The 20476-nt window shown below is 40.0% G+C and overlaps 1 protein-coding gene across 25 annotated transcripts in view; it reads right to left on the bottom strand.

The window, feature by feature from the left end:
• LOC124152286 (mucin-22-like) overlaps positions 1–20476 on the bottom strand; it is a 112676-nt gene that overhangs the window by 44745 nt on the left and 47455 nt on the right. For 5 of the 25 annotated variants that reach the window (XM_048392660.1, XM_048392658.1, XM_048392661.1 and 2 more), the window contains exons 4-11: positions 19835–19909; positions 18950–19024; positions 18672–18743; positions 18411–18482; positions 17858–17932; positions 16988–17062; positions 16709–16780; positions 16445–16516 (exon numbers count right to left, since the gene is read on the bottom strand). In XM_048392660.1, coding sequence (XP_048248617.1) covers positions 16445–16516; positions 16709–16780; positions 16988–17062; positions 17858–17932; positions 18411–18482; positions 18672–18743; positions 18950–19024; positions 19835–19909 — 588 coding nt within the window. Of the gene's footprint in view, positions 1–15899; positions 15975–16444; positions 16517–16708; positions 16781–16987; positions 17063–17857; positions 17933–18410; positions 18483–18671; positions 18744–18949; positions 19025–19834; positions 19910–20476 lie in introns of all 25 variants that reach the window. The other 20 variants (XM_048392659.1, XM_048392666.1, XM_048392670.1 and 17 more) reach the window with 20 other exon arrangements.

Below are 20476 nucleotides of genomic sequence, written 5' to 3'. Positions count from 1 at the left end.
CGATTCCCAAATAGCCAGTTATCGTCCTGTTTAATGAGGTCCGCATAAACGGGGATACAGTGTGCACACGCATTCGTGGGACCATTTTCAAATATAAACTCACCTATTCAAATAAATAATAGTTCGTGGCGATGCACTGTACAGTTTTGGTTATGGACATACAAAGTGAGTGAGTATGGTTTTACGCCGCTTTCAGCAATATTCCAGAAATATCACGGCGGGGGACACCGGAAAATGGGCCTCACACATTGTACCCATGTGGGGAATCGAACCCGGGTCTTCGGCAAACGCTTTAACCGCTAGGCTACGCCACCGCCCCGGACAAACACTGTCCTTGCATGGGGAGTTGTTGTGAAAGTTGCATTACTTACATCTGCATCATAAGTATATCGTGCTGGTAAGATACAGGGTATAGGATATGTGTACATAATGTTATATTGACAACATGGTCGGGCATTCATACCTACACATGGACATTGTTGGCTAAGAGGTGGTAACAATATGAAAGGACATGTATGACACCGTATACATATGGGAAATACATATGTGCAATACTTGCAACAAATACGTTCATCATACCTCTATGTCAGAATGATGATTGGTCCACGTGATCGTGACAAAATACTTTATCATACCTCCATGTCAGAACGATGAGATCTGATTGGGCCACGTGATCTTGACAAATACCATGTATCCCGCCTTGGAGGAAAAATAATTTCGCAGCAGGGGAAATAAATAGCTTATACCCCGCCACGGGCAAGTCAGGCTGCACGTGGATTTCCTAGAGGCAGAATAAATCCCTTGTACCCCGCTTCAAAGCAACAAGCCGCACACTTTTTCCGAGTCAATGGAAGCCACGTGACATAGAGTGACATCTTAACCTAAGTTCAATCAAACAGCTGTTTCGGCGACTGTTTTCAGCACAGTAACGTTTGTAATTTTGGGGTCAAATGCAATTTTCGAGTTCTTTTGTCAAGCTGTTTATGTCCACTTGTTTCCATTTTCCACTTGATCTGCATCCTCTTTATCCCAGGGGCTCGCAATTCGGTAAACTAACAACTAAGTGTACGTAAAGGTTAACCGAAATGCGAGCCCTGGAGGTATAGAGGATGCTTGATCTGACGGTTAGCATTACACATGGGCCACCTGAATGTAACTACTTACTTACACTACCGAATGATACATAAACATGTTGTTTAGCTATGCAACGGGAAACCAGCATGTATGACAATACACTTATAAGAAATACAGAAACATATGATACACTCGAACCCTGTTAACTCGAACTCCTCTCGACGTTCACAAATATACCGAGTAAAAGGAGATTTCTCTACTTCCTCAAAATTACAGTTATAATGATGAGGATTGACAAGACACGCATCACTAATCGTCAGCACCATCAGTATGTGAAATGGTAACATTATAAAGTTTTTTCATTAAAAACAATATGTCAACATATGTACATCTGAGACAAAAATATCACATATTTTTTTGCACTGTGCGGGATGAATAAATTAGACAATATATCTGGTTAATGATATTTACTGACATAAGTGTTCCCCTGGCGTCTGTAAATCAGTGTTCCCCTTGCTGAAATACACACAATCATATCAAGAATCAGGTTATTTTATCATTTATGTAAACTTCCTGTTTACGAGGATATGTTTCATACTGCAACACCTTCTATTGTAATCTATAAAACGATCCCTTGTATATTATGCATTTCTTCACATGAGATCTTTGTCATTGAGCTAAAGTGAACCCCCGCTAATCCGGCACAATTCCTTGTGAAAGTATACGGATAAATAATAGTCCAGGTTAACGTGTACCGTGTACGCAATAACACCCCTTTGACAAATGTACGTTTCCTTCAGGTTCCGGAATAACGGGGTTTACTGGGCACATCTGTTGTCCTTCAGAACTGGGTGTTAAAACTCCCGTCTCGGACACGCCTACTTGGTGACCCGGGCCTCGGTCTTGGGGGCGATCCTTGACCGACATAAACCTGGTAATCTAAATAGTTCAGTCTGGGCGAAGGTTTTGACCGGTGGTGCCTGTGGTCATCATGGGGCGAAGGGTGTTGTTTTATAGAGATATTTTCCTTGGACACTGATATGGAGTTGGGTCCCCTGTAGATGATGTAGTCTGTTGTGACGACGGCGGGGGCCTGTTTGCTGTTGTAGTTCCAGCCAGAAGATGACCTCTCGGTGTCCTCGCGAGGGGGGCTCCTTTTGCGTCTTCTGGCACTGGAACACGAGAAGATACTAGTATATGATGCCATTTTATTTATTTATTTATTTATTTATTTATTTATGTATTTTTTTTATTTTTTATTATTTTATTTTTTATTATTATTAATATTATTATGATCATCATCATCATCATTATTTTTATCATTAGCATTATCATTATTATTATTATTATTATTATTAACAGATTAAAATAAAAAATGCAGCAAAAAGGGTTTGGGTGATCCTGGCACAGTCATTATTATTATTATTATTATTATTATTATTATTATTATTATCATTATTATCACTATTATTATTATTATTATTATTATTATTATTATTATTATTATTATTATTATTATTATAATTTATCATAAATGTTAAACGTCTAGGCCAGAGAATAATCAGCCTCGATTATCTAACAAACAGATTCTGTTGGGCTTAAAAGGCAATTAACGGTGAAAATTATATGAAGGGATCACTAAAAATCAGTGATGACACCGGGTATTCGCGAAAAGGGTAACACTGCGTTGTCACTGATTAATTATGTTTTTAGTAAAACGTAATGGAACGTCGGGAAACCAAGGCTCGTTGAATTCACATAGGCCACATGTACAGTCTCCCTGCAAGAAGACACGGACAGCAGTTGTGTGTCGGATCTTTAACATATATTAGGATGTAAGGGTACCAGGGTCAATTTTACTTACCCAAATATAAGTATACATATTAGAGTGAGAAAGAAGGCGACGAGAAAAGTACCGCTCGTCACTGCGGCTGCTATCACGCCAATACTTTCCATAGGGATACCGCCTGCAAACAAGTAAACAATTTACAAATATTTGAAAACAAGAATTTACAGATATTCGACGGATATTGATGTCTTTAGAAAATTAAATCCATGTTGTGAAATATTTAAGAAGAAGCTCCTTATAGTATGTTTTGTAATTACAGTAAACTACGTATATAACGAACTAAAAGGGACCACTAATTTTAGTTCATTATAACCGTAGTTCGTTATAGGCACGTATGTAGCCTATGTACAGTCAATGGAATGAATGGGTATGGTTTTACGCCGCTTTCAGCAATATTCCAGCAATATCAGGGCGGGGGGGGGGGGACACCAGAAATGGGCTTGACACATTGTACCCATGTCAGGAATCGAACCCGGGTCTTCGGCGTGACGAGCGAACGCTTTAACCACTAGGCTACCCGACCGCCCCTGAAGCAAATGGACGGGACCCAAAAACAGTTCGTAATATCCGTCTGTTCAGAATAATCGTGTTCGTTATAAACGTAGTTTACTGTAGTTAAGTCATTTCTCACCTGACTCAGAATCTGAGATTGTCTTCATTGATGTCGAGGTCAATGTAGCTTTCACTGCCGTGGATGTGACTGTTGTAGACGACGTTGTAGATGATGTAGTCTCTGTCGTTGGTGTCGTTGTAGTTTGTATGGTAGTAGTCGTTGGTATTGTGGTTGTGCTGGAGGTCGTTGTCGGAGTAGTTGTCGGTGTTGTGGTGGCAGTGGTTGTTGTAGACGTCGATGGTGTTGTTGTTGTACTCAGTGTTGTAGCGATTGTAGCTGTAGATGTGGATGCTTCTGTAGATGATGGTGTGGTGGTTGTAGTTGTAGACGTCGATGATGTTGTCGTTGGTGTTGTGGTGATTGTCGTTGTAGACGTCGATGATGTTGTCGTTGGTGTTGTGGTGGTTGTAGTTGTAGACGTTGATGATATTGTCGTTGGTGTTGTGGTGGTTGTAGTTGTAGACGTTGATGATGTTGCCGTTGGTGTTGTGGTGGTTGTAGTTGTAGACGTTGATGATGTTGCCGTTGGTGTTGTGGTGGTTGTAGTTGTAGACGTTGATGATGTTGTCGTTGGTGTTGTGGTGGTTGTAGTTGAAGACGTTGATGATGTTGTCGTTGGTGGTGTGGTGGTTGTAGTTGTAGACGTCATTGTTGTCGTTGATGTTGTGATTGTAGACGTCGACGTTGTTGATTCAGTTGTTGAAGTAGTGGTTGGAGTAGTTATCGTTGGTTGCGTTGGAGATGTACTTGTCGACGAAGTAGTCGCTACCGTCGTTGTAGTTGTATCTTTAGGGATAAAATAATATAAATGTACCTCAGAATTCTGCCGAATGATAGTTAATATAGTTTTACATCATGTTCAAGAAGACCCATGAAGATCCGGGGTAGAATAGGTCTTCAGCAACCGATGCCTGCCGTAAAAGGCGACTATGCTTGTCGTAAGTGGCGACTAACGGGATCGGGTGGTCAGGCTCGCTGACTTGGTTGATGCATGTCATCGTATCCAACTTGCGTGGATCGATGCTCAGGATTCCAATCACTGGATTGCCTGGACCGCCGTCATATAACTGGAATATTGCTGAGTGCGGCGTTAAACAACAAATAAACAAACAAACAAACATTTTCAAAACTAAAATGTGAATACATTACCAGAACTTGTAATTTCCAGTTATACTTAGTTCAACATAAAAAAACATATATATATATATAACAAATTCCATTGTTCAATAGAGACCGGTTAACAGCAGGACTGCGCATATCGGGAGCTTGTAAATAGACACTAGTTACAGTTGTACATCGTTAACCTTGCCACTCACCTGAAGACAGTCCAGTTCTTTACCTGTGTATTGCATCACTCAATAACCGCGACAATATTTAGGAACCAAACCTACTGGAATAAACATGTTTCCGGTGCAATTTCAACGCAACAAGAATGATTCAAATTAATAATTATCTAGTTCCGGTAGGTCTGGTTTCAAAAGTTCACTTATGGTTTATATAACATTAATACTACTCCATACTGATAAATGTGCACATGTGTATAGATATGATCAACAACAAATTATTTTTAACAAAACCATTAGGATCTCTGTATCAAGAAATCAGCGTATCATCATAACAGAATATGTCCAGAAACCTATTTAGAATTTGCTTTGACAAATTTCGCAACAATACACAACAAACTTGAGAAGAAGTAGAACAAATTGTTTATTCACAATGTATTTACATGTGGAATGTTTATATATTTATATAGTGAACCGACAAGGAAAGCGCTGTTTTGACCAAAAAATATTCGCATGGCTAAAAAGTTTTTCAATTTGAAGTAAAAAATAATGTTAGAGTTACACATTCTTAAAAAAGAAATATTTTTAAAACACTTCAGTCTATATCAAACAGCGCAAGTTGGAATAAGTTTAATGTGTTTGAAACATATTTCAGAATGAGTATAATATAAAATAATTATTTATTCCAAGTGATACATTGGTATAGGTGATTAGTACAGAACACGCTCTCACTCTCTGTCTCGAACTTCGAGATGTCGTTGAAAACTAAAGAAACAAAAGATGTATTGAAGTTGGTCCTCCAGTTAACTATCTCGGAATAAAAAAACATTTATTTCACGCTCTTAATGACCGACAACGTTCATTGTTGTCCGACGTATGTCGATAACGGAATAAACCGAGTGAACACGAATTCAACACAACACGTGCCAAGGGAAATAACTCTACGCGCACGCATTTACCATGTGAACTGCTTTTCATAGAATGAGTAATTGACGTTCAGAAATGATAAAGTGCTCACTTGCAGTTTTATTATTAATTATAAATTCTTAATTGATTCATGAAGTAGATTGGTTAATGATAACATCTATATGAAGTCCATCGTTCTTGTTTAAAGCCAGTTGATGTGTTGGTCGAAAACAGACCTTTGTCAGGACCTAATTCGCCCTATAAACACATATCACACTGTTCAGCCAACCATTATGATGTCAACGCATATTTTGGTATGTAGAGTATATATACTTAGATAGATAGTAGATAAAAAAGTACAAAAACAAACATCACGGATATACATACACCTTATTCAAGATGGAAGTAGTTTGTGATAATTACTGCGGCAATAGTCATATCTGCATACGTTTCGGGTCTTCAATGTACTGTGTGTTGTTTTTAGGAAAATACTATTTACTGTTCTTACGGAAGTGCACAACTCAGCGCCTATAAGCGGTGCTTTTTGTGTTCGATTAGGGCAAGGTTGGATTGAGGTAAGGATATGTATCATTCCACTGGGGATGGGGGGAGGGGAGGGGGGGGGGGGGGGGTCACATTTTGGCTAGGGGTCAGCAGTCGTATTAATTTGGAGATTTGGAGATGCATTAACAGCCTGCATGCCCCTTGTACATAAACTAGAACTGACGTAAACATCATTAGATAGACCCATGTTCAGTTGGAGAGGTTTTATAAGGGGGTTCTTGCATCCGGATATTGTGTTGAGGAGAAAACGTGTTCAGCCTCATCGTCGCCTTTTTTCTAAATGCCTTAATGACATTTATACTTTATACATTGAACACTCATTCCAACAGTTCCAGTTTACTTAAGAAAGGTATTTGCAATTCCTGCCTTCTTTTCCAAAGTGGTTAACGACTAAGATCTGTATGACTGCGGACGTTTACCACTTGCACTAGGACGGTTCTGGTGCTGATAAACCTAGAAACATAATCATGGCAAATCTAGGCTTCGAAACCACGAAAATATGTTTCTGATATGTCTAAGGGACGCGACTCTGCAAAGCGAATTGTGGCACCTTAGACGATCCATACGTATACCCTCTGGAAAAAAAGAAATAAAACAAAGAGATGAATAATATACACGTACTTCGAAAAATAACCTTAATATAATAACATCAAACTGTGCATGTAAGAACAGTTAGAATCATTTGGCTTGAAAACACAAAGTATGGGTGATAGAGATTCATTTTTTGCAGTACAATCTGTGCACATGTATACACAAAGTATACACGATTGATCAGGACTATTTTAATATCTTAGGTGCCAGTAAGTTATTAAGACTGAGAAAATGCACTGCAAACATCAAGTTCGTGTTTAAAACATTTAATTATTCTTCCTTTCGCCATATTGTCCTGAATGCTTTCTTCTATGTCTGTGTGAAACTGTTCAACATGTCGTCAGTCGGCCAGAAGAGCGAGCATGAGGACAGTGTCAAAGAAATATGCATAATCAGGAACGCTGAAAGATACAATAAATTCTCCGTTACTTTCATTATCCTACGGAAGCCTTTAAGGGCCATTTGTTTGGGGGGTTTTTCTTGCAATTTCAAGATAAAAACAAATGGCCCTAAAAGTCTTCCGTATTATCCTATATATAATGCACATTATTTAACAGAGTGGGGAATACATGTGTTTGGTAATAAATGTATTTACATAACTGTATTCAAACCAATGTTTTGTTGCCATTCTTAAATATACCGTTAGAGTACACATGTCAATGTTCAATCGTTTAATATAAGTTCAATATAAATTCATCATGATGTCAACACACTGTAGTTTTACCAAATGTAAACAGAATATTTGGGTACCTATAATACGGCCATGGATAATACCAGTTGATGCGGAGTTGTTGGGGCCTGAAACGAAAAAGGCAGACTTTAACGAATATTTTGGCAATAAACAGGCGTTATAATTCGTGGTTATGTTATCTGCAAAACGTGAATGTACGATTTCCATACTGCAATGGAAAAGTTAAATGCGAATTCGGCAAGGGTAATGTTTTCAGAAGGTTGCCGATATGAATTAAGGAAATACAGTTACTCGCCTTTAAATGCCTTTTGATATGCGTCAGTATGTACTTTAACAGTTGCAGTGTATGTTACTGTTACATCTACTTCGTAGACAAACATTTTGCGGATACCCTTTCTACACCGCTACTATGACGTCATAGCGTTAAAAATAACGATAGAGATGTGACGTCACAATCGAAGATTGTCAACCGTCACCATACATGTTAATTATACACTCCAGATGTCTCAGTTGCTTTCTGTCCTTATTTCCGCCGCACTTGCATTTTGCAACATATATTTGTTAAAAACATTATTTGAAAGTGACTCCCTAAAACTATCGTTATTGGAAAGTGCCGAAAATGATTGAGAAAGAACTCTTCCGCGGTGAGGCGTCCGTCAAATTAGCTGTTTTAATCTGAGGTTGTTATTTTCATTTGAAACCTGTGATGGGTCAATCAGAATTTTAAAAAATCAAATTCTTCGTAGAATAAATCCTCTCCGATTTTATATGTTCATATTATTCTGTTATGATCTTGAATAAAACCGATTATTTGAGTGAAGGTCACCGTCGTAGCGTCGTTAATGTACATGTACAACTCAACGAAGTATGCACCAGTTTGAGGTAAAATGGGGTGAAAGCGTTCAGGATTATTTCACTCAAATGGCAACGTGCAAGCACGCGTATGTGTGGCTGCTTGTACTAGTTCGGACATATGTCTTTTCTATGGTGCTAGTCCACTGATATGTTATGCAGTTTAACATGGATACCCCACTCAGATACAGTGTACTGACTCCGAGCCGACTAGTCCTTGTCTCATCCGGTCAATGCAGAGCGCCAGGAAGGGTAACAACAAGTACCATCTTTTGACGTTTTTCTTACGCGACCGGGGATCGAACCACCCACCTTCCGCGCGCCGTGCAGACGCTCTATCCACTACACCACGGACGTGGTAAAATACCCAGAGACTGACAAAAGCTAACTAACTAACTAGCTAACTAACTAACAAACTAACTAGCTAACCATCTATCTCGTCACTTATGCATGCGCGTGTGTATATTACAAATGAAAATACATATGTTAAATTCCATTCAATTTTGTGGTGTATAATTGAAATAACCTCCCATATGATCAAAGACTGTCGGAGAAACTATTTAAAGACCATCCAACTGTCTTGGCAAGTTGTAGTCTAATATATTGCAGATATTAAACTTAAGCTAATTCGAAACTGTATTTAGAGATCCAGAGCACCCTTCTTCTTTCATACATATATATAACAAGTTACATTTGATGTATGTTTGTACATAAATCAGTCAAAATTCGATATATTCCTCACAGATATAGTTAATTTCACATATAATTTGCGAATAATTGTCATATCGAAACATCCAAATAAGACCCGAATCTAGTTTTGTATTTCAGTATTGTTTTCACTACTTTATCAAGGGTGCTACAAACATGTTCTTGGCATATTACAGTTTACAGGTTGTCCACCTGTACATGTCGTACATACCCCCACATGTCGTACACGTTGTAGTTGTGGTGGAAACTGAAACATGTCAACCTTACATAACTATTTAATTTGAATTACCATGAGCAAGCTCAAAACATCATGCGTTCGCAAACTACAATGGCAGTTGTGTAAAACATACTAAACTACCGAACAAAAGAAAGTACGCACACTTGTTGAAACAAACAAGAAATGGTTATCAGATGATGATGGATGTTAAAGGGGTTTCATAGCTGTGTTTTGTACCTTAAGTTTGCCTTGTCAGGCGACTGTAATCTTTTGCTCAAATCCAATTTTCAAGTGTATACTTTCTTTTGTGAGTTAATGAATGTAACCATTGATAATTATTTACTTAATGAAACGATATATTTTACGAAAGTCTCGTCTATTGGTCATTTTATTTTTTGAAAAAATATTGTCATGGTATTACGAAACTATTACCAACCTAAATGTAATTCAAATAGAAACTACATGTAATTGTTAAATGTAAGTAAATGTACACAATGTAACAACAACGACATGGAACACCACAGTAGTCATTTTCGAGGGAAGGGGGGCCTTGTGGTTAAAGCGTTCTTTCATCACGGCGAAGGCCCGAGATCGATTCTCATCTCCCATTCGCATGGGTGAGTTAAGGTGAAATGTGGTTTAACGTCGCGTCCAAGATGATTGCACTTATATAGCGACGTGCACGTGGGTGCGTACGTGCGTGCGTGCGTGCGTGCGTGCGTGCGTGCGTGCGTGCGTGCGTGCGTGCGTGCGTGCGTGCGTGCGTGCGTGCGTGCGTGCGTGCGTGCGTGCGTGCGTGCGTGCGTGCGTGCGTGCGTGCGTGCGTGCGTGCGTGCGTGCGTGCGTGCGTGCGTGCGTGCGTGCGTGCGTGCGTGCGTGCGTGCGTGCGTGCGTGCGTGCGTGCGTGCGTGCGTGCGTGCGTGCGTGCGTGCGTGCGTGCGTGCGTGCGTGCGTGCGTGCGTGCGTGCGTGCGTGCGTGCGTGCGTGCGTGCGTGCGTGCGTGCGTGCGTGCGTGCGTGCGTGCGTGCGTGCGTGCGTGCGTGCGTGCGTGCGTGCGTGCGTGCGTGCGTGCGTGCGTGCGTGCGTGCGTGCGTGCGTGCGTGCGTGCGTGCGTGCGTGCGTGCGTGCGTGCGTGCGTGCGTGCGTGCGTGCGTGCGTGCGTGCGTGCGTGCGTGCGTGCGTGCGTGCGTGCGTGCGTGCGTGCGTGCGTGCGTGCGTGCGTGCGTGCGTGCGTGCGTGCGTGCGTGCGTGCGTGCGTGCGTGCGTGCGTGCGTGCGTGCGTGCGTGCGTGCGTGCGTGCGTGCGTGCGTGCGTGCGTGCGTGCGTGCGTGCGTGCGTGCGTGCGTGCGTGCGTGCGTGCGTGCGTGCGTGCGTGCGTGCGTGCGTGCGTGCGTGCGTGTGTGTGTGTGCTTGTACTTGTCCGGACTGGTGCCGATTTATAGTGCTAGCCCACTGAGATACACTGCCGCAGTTTAACATGAATAACCCACTCAGACACCGTATACTGACTCCGAGCCGACTAGTTCTTATTTCATCCCTTTAATGCCGAGCGCCAGACAGGGTAACAACAAGTACCATCTTTCAACGTTCTTTTGGTAAGATGCAACGGGGATCGAACCCCGGACCTTCCGCTCTTCGGGTAGACTCTCCGCGTGGGTACAATGTATGAAGCCCTTTCTTGTGTCGTGATATTGATGGAGAATTGCTAAAGCGGCAAAGGACCCCACTCACTCACTCAAAACGGGGGACAAAATTATTCTGTGGTTTTATAACACAAAACATGAAGTTAGCACAGTTATGATAATATGGTGTTATATTAATACATGGTGTATGCATATTGCTCTTGGAAGCGGGAAATACAGCGACAGGACAATGATGTGAAAACGTAACACATGTCACAAGACATACGCCATTAAAACGGATACGAAGAACGTGTGGACAATAACTACACATATAGCAGATACCTAGTATACATGTGTGTCTGTCTGTAAGTCTTTTTTGGACGTTCTGAAATGGAATCAACTTCTTAAGAAAAAATGAAGCATATATTTGCCCCATATTAATATCGTAATGATGTGCCTTGACAAAAATTGTAACAAATATATGATGGTTATGGAAATCACGTCAATTATCATATATATTTGTTGTAATGCAAGATATTTATTCTCGAAAAGTTGGTATATTCCTTCAAAGTTTAATTGTTCATTATATCATTGCATATTATATATGTTTGCAACCTTACAGAAGATTTGATGTTTAAATGGCAGTATTTCAATATTTTCGGTTGAATAATACCAAGTTGAATTGTTTATTATTCATTGGTTCTATAGCGTATGTGACGTTGAACGAACAGCATTCAACACCAAGAAACAAGACGGATTATGCCAGTTGTGCTCGGGTAAGAATAATGTCACTACCCCCAAACTATTACATCCAAAAGAATATTTGACCGTATATACGAAAATAATACTGAATATATAGCTTCTTCCTATACTGTCTTTTTAATTACCATAACGAGTATTTGTTTAAAATCTTACCTTCGCAGGTAGTATCGTATGCAAGTTGTCCATGATTTGTTTGGTCTGAAAGAAATATGATTGTTTACTTTCGTGTATTGCATTTGTACATAACGTAAACATAAACCTACATGTATGATTGTACAATATCATGTATATAGCTATAACCGGTTATTAAAAATTATATTCCAGTAATTTCGTCAAAGATTTCATTTTTTTCGCAGTCAAATGAAATATACTGTCAGGCAAAATAAGATATACATCTTGCTTGATGGGGGCTAAAAATGAAACAGACAAGAAATGGTTATGCGATGGTTACGTATGTGATACGGAAATCATAGTATTGGACCTAAGGGTTGCAAATGTGGACTTTCTTTTGCCCGGCAGTGTATACAGGAAAGAAAGACTAAGAAAGAGTAATCATTCATGTAATTTTCATCACTATTTTGTCTTTTCGCCCAGTATAATCTGTTTCGGCAGAGAATCGAGAGATCCTTGACGTTAAAAGCGACTATGCTTGTCGTAAGAGGCAGCTAAAGGGATCGGGTGGTCAGGCTCTCCGATTTGGTTAATGAATGTCATCGAATCCCAATTGTGCAAATCGATGATCATGATGTCAATCATTGGATTGTGTGGCCCAGGCTCCATTATTTATAGACCGCCGTCATATAGCTGAACATTGCTCAGTGCGGCGTTAAAGAAAAAACAAAGTAACTAAATCTAAGCGACTCGTTGATCCTACCTCCTGGACAGGTCTTCTTGGAGAAAAGTATTGGTCCGTCAGATGTTGTCGTTGGAGTAGTTGTATAGAAGAAGCAGGATTCGTCGCTGTAGTATGTGGCCTTACAGTCGGCTACTGCAAGACAGATCGCTTCACATCCCTCTAGTGATGCAGTTGTGCTGATAGAGAGAAGGGGAGTACCATTGGTCTTCTGTGTTGTGGCGGAGCTCATGCAGCAGAATGTACCTTTAGAACACAGACCCATGTCATCAGCATACGGAGGGGTGGTCGGGTAGCCTAGTGGTTAAAGCTTTCGCTCGTCACGCCGAAGACCCGGGTTCGATTCCCGACATAGCTTCAATGTGTGAAGCCCACTTTTGGTGTCCCCCGCCGTGATATTGCTGGAATATTGCTAAAGCGGCGTAAAACCATACTCACTCACTCATCAGCATACGTCAATCCGCGTGAGGCACATGCCTCTATGGCAGACAGTAACCATGCCATTGGGAGATACTTGAGTTGTGATTGCAATCCTTCTACAGTTTGCTTGTAGTGAGTGAGAATGGTTTTTCGCCGCTTTGAACAGTATTCCAGTTATATAACGGCGTGTTAGCTTAATGTGGGAGGAAAGCCCGAAGAGATGCAGGTCTCAGACGTTTACCACTTCGGTGAAACCCTCCAGCACGGGTGTGGTGCAGACAAACCTAGAAACATAATCGTGGCGAACCCTGATTCGAACTACGATCATAGGTTTCTGTCGTGCCCAAGGGACGAACTCTGCACAGCGAAATGCGGCGCCTAAGACAACTGGGCCACTCTTGCTCACACCTTTGCTTGTAACAACATGGACCCGTGAAAATCCGGGTTAAAATAGGTCTTCAGCAACCAACGCTTGCCGTAAAAGGCGACTATGCTTGTCGTAAGAGGCGACTAACGGGATCGGGTGGTCGGGTGGATTGTCTGCTCCATATTCGATTATTGACAGACCGCTGTCATATAGCTCTACTATTGCTGAGTGCGGCGTACACAACAAACAAACAAATTGTAACAACGTGATGCACGGGTTGTCTTAGCCGTCGGAATTTGTTTTTCAGAGTTACTTCCCTTAGCAGGGGTTGACAACATAGGTCCTCTTCATCTCGTCCCCACCTCATTTCGGACTAGTGTTAATATATAATACTTAGTTTTGATTATAAAAGGACTAGTCCGTCTATATTGTTACAAGCCTCGGACTACCGGACAAGTGACAGTGTCTGTCTCTGCTAAGGTGTACCGGAAACCTCTAAAGTCAATATGGGGTGGAATTGAGGAATGACACAAACCGTCGTTGCAAGTTTGCCTGACGAAGTCGACGATGTCCCCTGAAGCTGCTGTTAAGGTCTGGGAGTGGAGTGTGCAGTTGCCTGGTGTATATGTAGTGGCGCGGCATGTCTTGGTGTGCAGACAGATACTGTTGCAGGAGTCAGCATTGCCGAGCGACACCTTGTAATCTACTGCACCATCTGTCGTACGGGATGATTTTGTCATTGAACAAGGTTTTGGATTTGTTGTTGGGGTAGTTGTTGGGGTAGTTGTTGGGGAGGTTGTTGGTGCTGACGTCGTCGTTGTGTCTGAAAAAAGTCAGTTCGCATTATGACAATGAATAAGCCACAGAAGTATTAGAATAAAAGATGCCATGTCTTCATAATGTCATTGTTATTTTCATTTAAATATTATTATTAAATATTTTAAAAATCTCAATCTTAAAATTTTAAACAGAACACTATTATTTGTATGTAACTTTAATGATTCTCTCAATACAAAAATCCCTGTTGGCGTTAATCTATTCTATGTGGCAGTACAACAGCTAAGTGAAGAAAGTCTTACATGGTGTATATCGGGATTACAATATGGATAATGAAGCACTGTAATTAGATTTGTTGCTGGGTTTTTTTTAATCCATCTGATTTGTGTAGAGCTTCTGCAAGGTAGGCACTGCAGGTTTGGTTGTGCGGTAGACTCCTTTGGTTAGTTGGTACATGCATATATAGCACCAGGGATGGATACAGTGGCTGGCGGATGAGTGGATAGATGATTGGATGGAGGGAGGGATGAATGGATGGTATAAACAAAAGCAACAAAACCATTTCCACATACATATGTCATGGATTGGTGAACAGTAGCATGCTTTCACATCGTTATAATGACATTGTCATAATATTCTTGACATACAGATAAGTGAGAGTCACGTATTATAGTAGATGTGATGAGTAGAAGGGGGTATTATATTATATACAACAATTAATACAAATAACCAATACAACAGTGCAGACACCATTACCATATCGCGAGAATATTTTACCTGGTTGTATTGTCAGATGTGCATTCGTTCATTAATTGTACCTCTAAGCTAATTTAAGTAGAATAGCGCGATAAAGCATTAGTCTTGACTAGACTGTGCAGACTCTCTCTTACTCTCTCTCTCTCTCTCTCTCTCTCTCTCTCTCTCACACACACACACACACACACACACACACACACACGCGCACGTACATGCACGTCGCTATATATACATAATATATATATATATATAGTACAATAATCTTGAACGCGACATTAAACTCCCCCTTTCTGTTACCCTACCACCGGTCTCTCCGACCCTCCTACAGTAACTGACCGGTCTCTGTGTTAACTTGTTCACACAAGTTAGCCACTTTTTAAGTTGTACCAATGCAGCAAAAAGCAAACATTAAACATATCGAAATAACCGTCCATCAAACATTTTCAGTCTTGGCAGTATTTTAGTATTAAAACATTTATTTGAACAACAATGGTATTTGGATAAATATAAGAGACAAATCCCTTAAAGTTTCCATTAATATAAGAACTATCTTCTAAACGATTCAACTGTACGATTCCGTACATTATAACATATCACAAGCATGTGTTAATAAATCACTATAAAGTAGTGGTGGTGACAGGTGTTTGAGAAAAGTTCAGCGTATCCTGACCCACCGGTGGCATAAACACATGTAAAAGCAAGTCATAATCATTAACATACCTGGAAATGTAGACGTTGTAAGTGTTGTGGGTGTTGGTGTAGTTGATGTAACAAAGGTAGCTGCGGTCGTCGTTGCTGATGCAAACGATTAATTATAATAAGGTAAACTGTTTTCGTGTTACATTCCCACCAATTATTTTGTTATTTACCAGATACATTAAGAACAGTTTATCTTCAATCAAACGGCAAAATACTAATAAAATAAATGTGTACACAGTAGCAATGTTTTATTATATCATGATTGCATGTCCTGGCCCAAAGCAGTTGTGTATACCTGTCGAGGTAGACGTTGCTACTGTCGTAGGATGTGATGTCGTTGTTATAAAAGTTGTCGCTGCAGTGGTCGTTTCTGATATAAATACGCATTAGTTATACTAATGGGAGATGCATTACTCTATAAGCCAAAGTATCCAGCGTTTTCAACCTTTGCACTTTATCAATTACTTAAAGAAATATGAGAAGTGTACATACTTCCGTAAAAAACTACATGTATATATTACCATGCATTGACAATATTAATTAATCACATTAATCTGTCAATGTGCATTACGTGAGTGACTGAGATTGGGTTTAAATTAACGTCGCGTTGGACAGGATATCAGATATATCACGGCGTGAGTGCTTGACATGGGAGGAAAGACCAATGTTGACTATTGACGTTTACCATATTGGTGAAACTTAGAAGCACATGTATGGAGCTGACATGCCAAGAATTATTTACGTTTTTCTTCAAACGGAAAAATAATATAAATGTGTACACAGTAGCAATGTTATATTATAGCATGATTGCATGTCCTGGTCCAAAGCAGTTGTCTATACCTGTCGACGTAGACGTTACTACTGTCGTAGGATGTGATGTCGTTGTAACAGTTGTCGTTGAAGTGGTCGTTTCTGATAGAAATACATTTTTGGAAATACAGTGCTTATATTAGTGGGACATGCATTACATTATACAGCCAAATTATACAACGTTTTCGACTTAGGCTCTTTAACTTTTTGAAGAAATATGCGACGTGTAAATACTAACGCAATAAACTACTACATTATCATGGTTGAGTATCATAATCCGAATCATCATCATACCTGGGAATGTAGAGGTTGTAAGTGTGGGTGTTGGTGTAGTTGATGAAGCAATGGTCGTTGCGGTCGTCGTTGCTGATGCAAAGAATTAATTATTATGAGGTAAACTGTTTTCGTGTTTCATTCCAACCATATTTGTTTTTTTTATTTACCAGATACATAAAGCACAGATATATGTACGTTTATCTTCAATCAAATGGCAAAATACTATAAATGTGTACACAGTAGCAATGTTATATTATAGCACGATTGCATGTCCTGGCCCAAAGCAGTTGTGTATACCTGTCGACGTAGACGTTGCTACTGTCGTAGGATGTGATGTCGTTGTGATAACAGTTGTCGCTGCAGTGGTCGTTTCTGATATAAATACGCATTACTTATATTATTCGGAGATGAAGAACTTTAAAAGCCACAATATGCAACGTTTTCGACTTAGGCATTGCTTCAGTTCTTTACAGAACTATGAGATGCACTTACTTACGCTAAAAACTACTATTAGCATGACTTGACAAAAATATATAATTACATTAATCTTACAATATGCATTCCGTATGAAATGTTTTTTAAATTAACGTCGCGTTGGACAATATTAAAGTTATATCACGTCATGACAGCCTAATACGGGAGGAAGCCCGAAGCAAACTTTTAGACTATACCTCTTTTGTGAAACTTATAAGAACATGTATGGAGCTGACAGGCCAGGAATTATAACACACGCCTCCACCCAACCCCCCCTCCCCCTTACACACACACGCACGCACGCACACACACACGCACAGGCACACGCACACACACACCTGTATATGATATTTGCACCTGGACATGTGCTGTGGCATCGGACTATAAACAGTACTGAGGGTCCTAACAAGTCTTTTAACATGATCTTGGATGGGTATCATAATCTGGATCATCATCATGGAGGATGTAAGTGTTGTGGGTGTTGGTGTAGTTGATGTAGCAATGGTCGTTCCGGTCGTCGTTGCTGATGCAAACAATTAATTATAATGAGGTTAACTATCTCCGTGTTACATTCCAACCAATTTTTTTTACTTGATACATAAAGCACAGATTTATGTTCGTTACAATAAAATTGCATTGTTATATAAATTTGTATCATGATTGCATGTCCTGGCCCAAAGCAGTTGTGTATACCTGTCGACGTAGACGTTGCTACTGTCGTAGGATGTGATGTCGTTGGTGTAACAGTTGCCGCTGCAGTGGTCGTTTCTGATAGAAATACATTTTTGGAAATACAGTGCTTATATTAATGGGAGATGCATTGCATTATAAGCCAAATTATCCAACGTTTTCGACATTGGCACTTTATTAAGTCTTTGAAGAAATATGAGACGTGTAAATACTAACGCAATAAACTATTATAAGCATGCATTGAAAAAATATTTAATCACTTTAATCTTTCAATAATTATGCATTATATGAGTGAGTGAGATTGGTTTTAAATTAACGTCGCGTTGGACAGGATATCAGTTATATCACGGCGTGAGTGCTTGACATGGGAGGAAAGACCAATGTTGACTATTGACGTTTACCATATTGGTGAAACTTAGAAGCACATTTATGGAGCTGACATGCCAAGAATTATTTACGTTTTTCTTCAAACGGAAAAATAATATAAATGTGTACACAGTAGCAATGTTATATTATAGCATGATTGCATGTCCTGGCCCAAAGCAGTTGTCTATACCTGTCGACTTAGACGTTACTACTGTCGTAGGATGTGATGTCGTTGTAACAGTTGTCGTTGAAGTGGTCGTTTCTGATAGAAATACATTTTTGGAAATACAGTGCTTATATTATTGGGAGATGCATTACATAAAAAGCCAAATTATACAACGTTTTCGACTTAGGCACTTTAACTTTTTGAAGAAATATGCGACGTGTAAATACTAACGCAATAAACTACTACATAATCATGGTTGTATCATAATCCGAATCATCATCATACCTGGGAATGTAGAGGTTGTAAGTGTGGGTGTTGGTGTAGTTGATGACGCAATGGTCGTTGCGGTCGTCGTTGCTGATGCAAAGAATTAATTATTATGAGGTAAACTGTTTTCGTGTTTCATTCCAACCATATTTGTTTTTTTATTTACCAGATACATAAAGCACAGATATATGTACGTTTATCTTCAATCAAATGGCAAAATACTATAAATGTGTACACAGTAGCAATGTTATATTATAGCACGATTGCATGTCCTGGCCCAAAGCAGTTGTGTATACCTGTCGACGTAGACGTTGCTACTGTCGTAGGATGTGATGTCGTTGTGATAACAGTTGTCGCTGCAGTGGTCGTTTCTGATATAAATACGCATTACTTATATTATTCGGAGATGAAGAACTTTAAAAGCCACAATATGCAACGTTTTCGACTTAGGCACTGTTTCAGTTCTTTGCAGAACTATGAGATGCACCTACTTACGCTAAAAACTACTATTAGCATGACTTGACAAAAATATATAATTACATTAATCTTACAATATGCATTCCGTATGAAATGTTTTTTAAATTAACGTCGCGTTGAACAGTATTAAAGTTATATCACGTCATGACAGCCTAATACGGGAGGAAGCCCGAAGCAAACTTTTAGACTATACCACTTTTGTGAAACTTATAAGAACATGTATGGAGCTGACAGGCCAGGAATTATAACACACGCCGCCACCCCCCCCCCCCCCCCCCCCCCCCTCCCCCTTACACACACACGCACGCACGCACACACACACACGCACAGGCACACACACACCTGTATATGATATTTGCACCTGGACATGTGCTGTGGCATCGGACTATAAACAATACTGAGGGTCCTAACAAGTCTTTTAACATGATCATGGATGGGTATCATAATCTGGATCATCATCATGGAGGATGTAAGTGTTGTGGGTGTTGGTGTAGTTGATGTAGCAATGGTCGTTCCGGTCGTCGTTGCTGATGCAAACAATTAATTATAATGAGGTTAACTGTCTCCGTGTTACATTCCAACCATTTTTTTTACTTGATACATAAAGCACAGATTTATGTTCGTTACAATAAAATTGCATTGTTATATAAATTTGTATCATGATTGCATGATTGCATGTCCTGGCCCAAAGCAGTTGTGTATACCTGTCGACGTAGACGTTGCTACTGTCGTAGGATGTGATGTCGTTGGTGTAACAGTTGCCGCTGCAGTGGTCGTTTCTGATAGAAATACATTTTTGGAAATACAGTGCTTATATTAATGGGAGATGCATTACATTATAAGCCAAAGTAACCAACGTTTTCGACATTGGCACTTTAGTAAGTCTTTGAAGAAATATGAGACGTGTAAATACTAACGCAATAAACCATTATAAGCATGCATTGAAAAAATATTTAATTACATTAATCTTTCAATATGCATTATATGAGTGAGTGAGATTGGTTTTAAATTAACGTCGCGTTGGACAGGATATCAGTTATATCACGGCGTGAGTGCTTGACATGGGAGGGAGACTATTGACTTTTACCGCATTGGTGATACTTAGACGCACATGTATGGAACTGACATGTCGTGTATATAACACACGCCTACACCAAACCCACCCAGGCACCCGTGTCTATAGCCCCGTGAAGGTCCGGGTAAGAATAATTATTGTTCTACAGCAATCCTTGCTCGCTGGCTTGGTTGATGCATGTCATTGCATTCCATTTGCTTAGAAGGCCCAGACTCGATTATATACAGACCGCTATATTCATATAGCTTGAATATTGCTGACTTGGGCATTA

The sequence above is a fragment of the Haliotis rufescens genome, unplaced genomic scaffold (genome assembly GCF_023055435.1).
Source record: "Haliotis rufescens isolate VD_foot unplaced genomic scaffold, xgHalRufe1.0.p SCAF_11, whole genome shotgun sequence".
Classification (NCBI taxonomy): Eukaryota; Metazoa; Mollusca; class Gastropoda; order Lepetellida; family Haliotidae; genus Haliotis; species Haliotis rufescens.
This window is presented reverse-complemented; position numbering and strand designations above follow the sequence as displayed.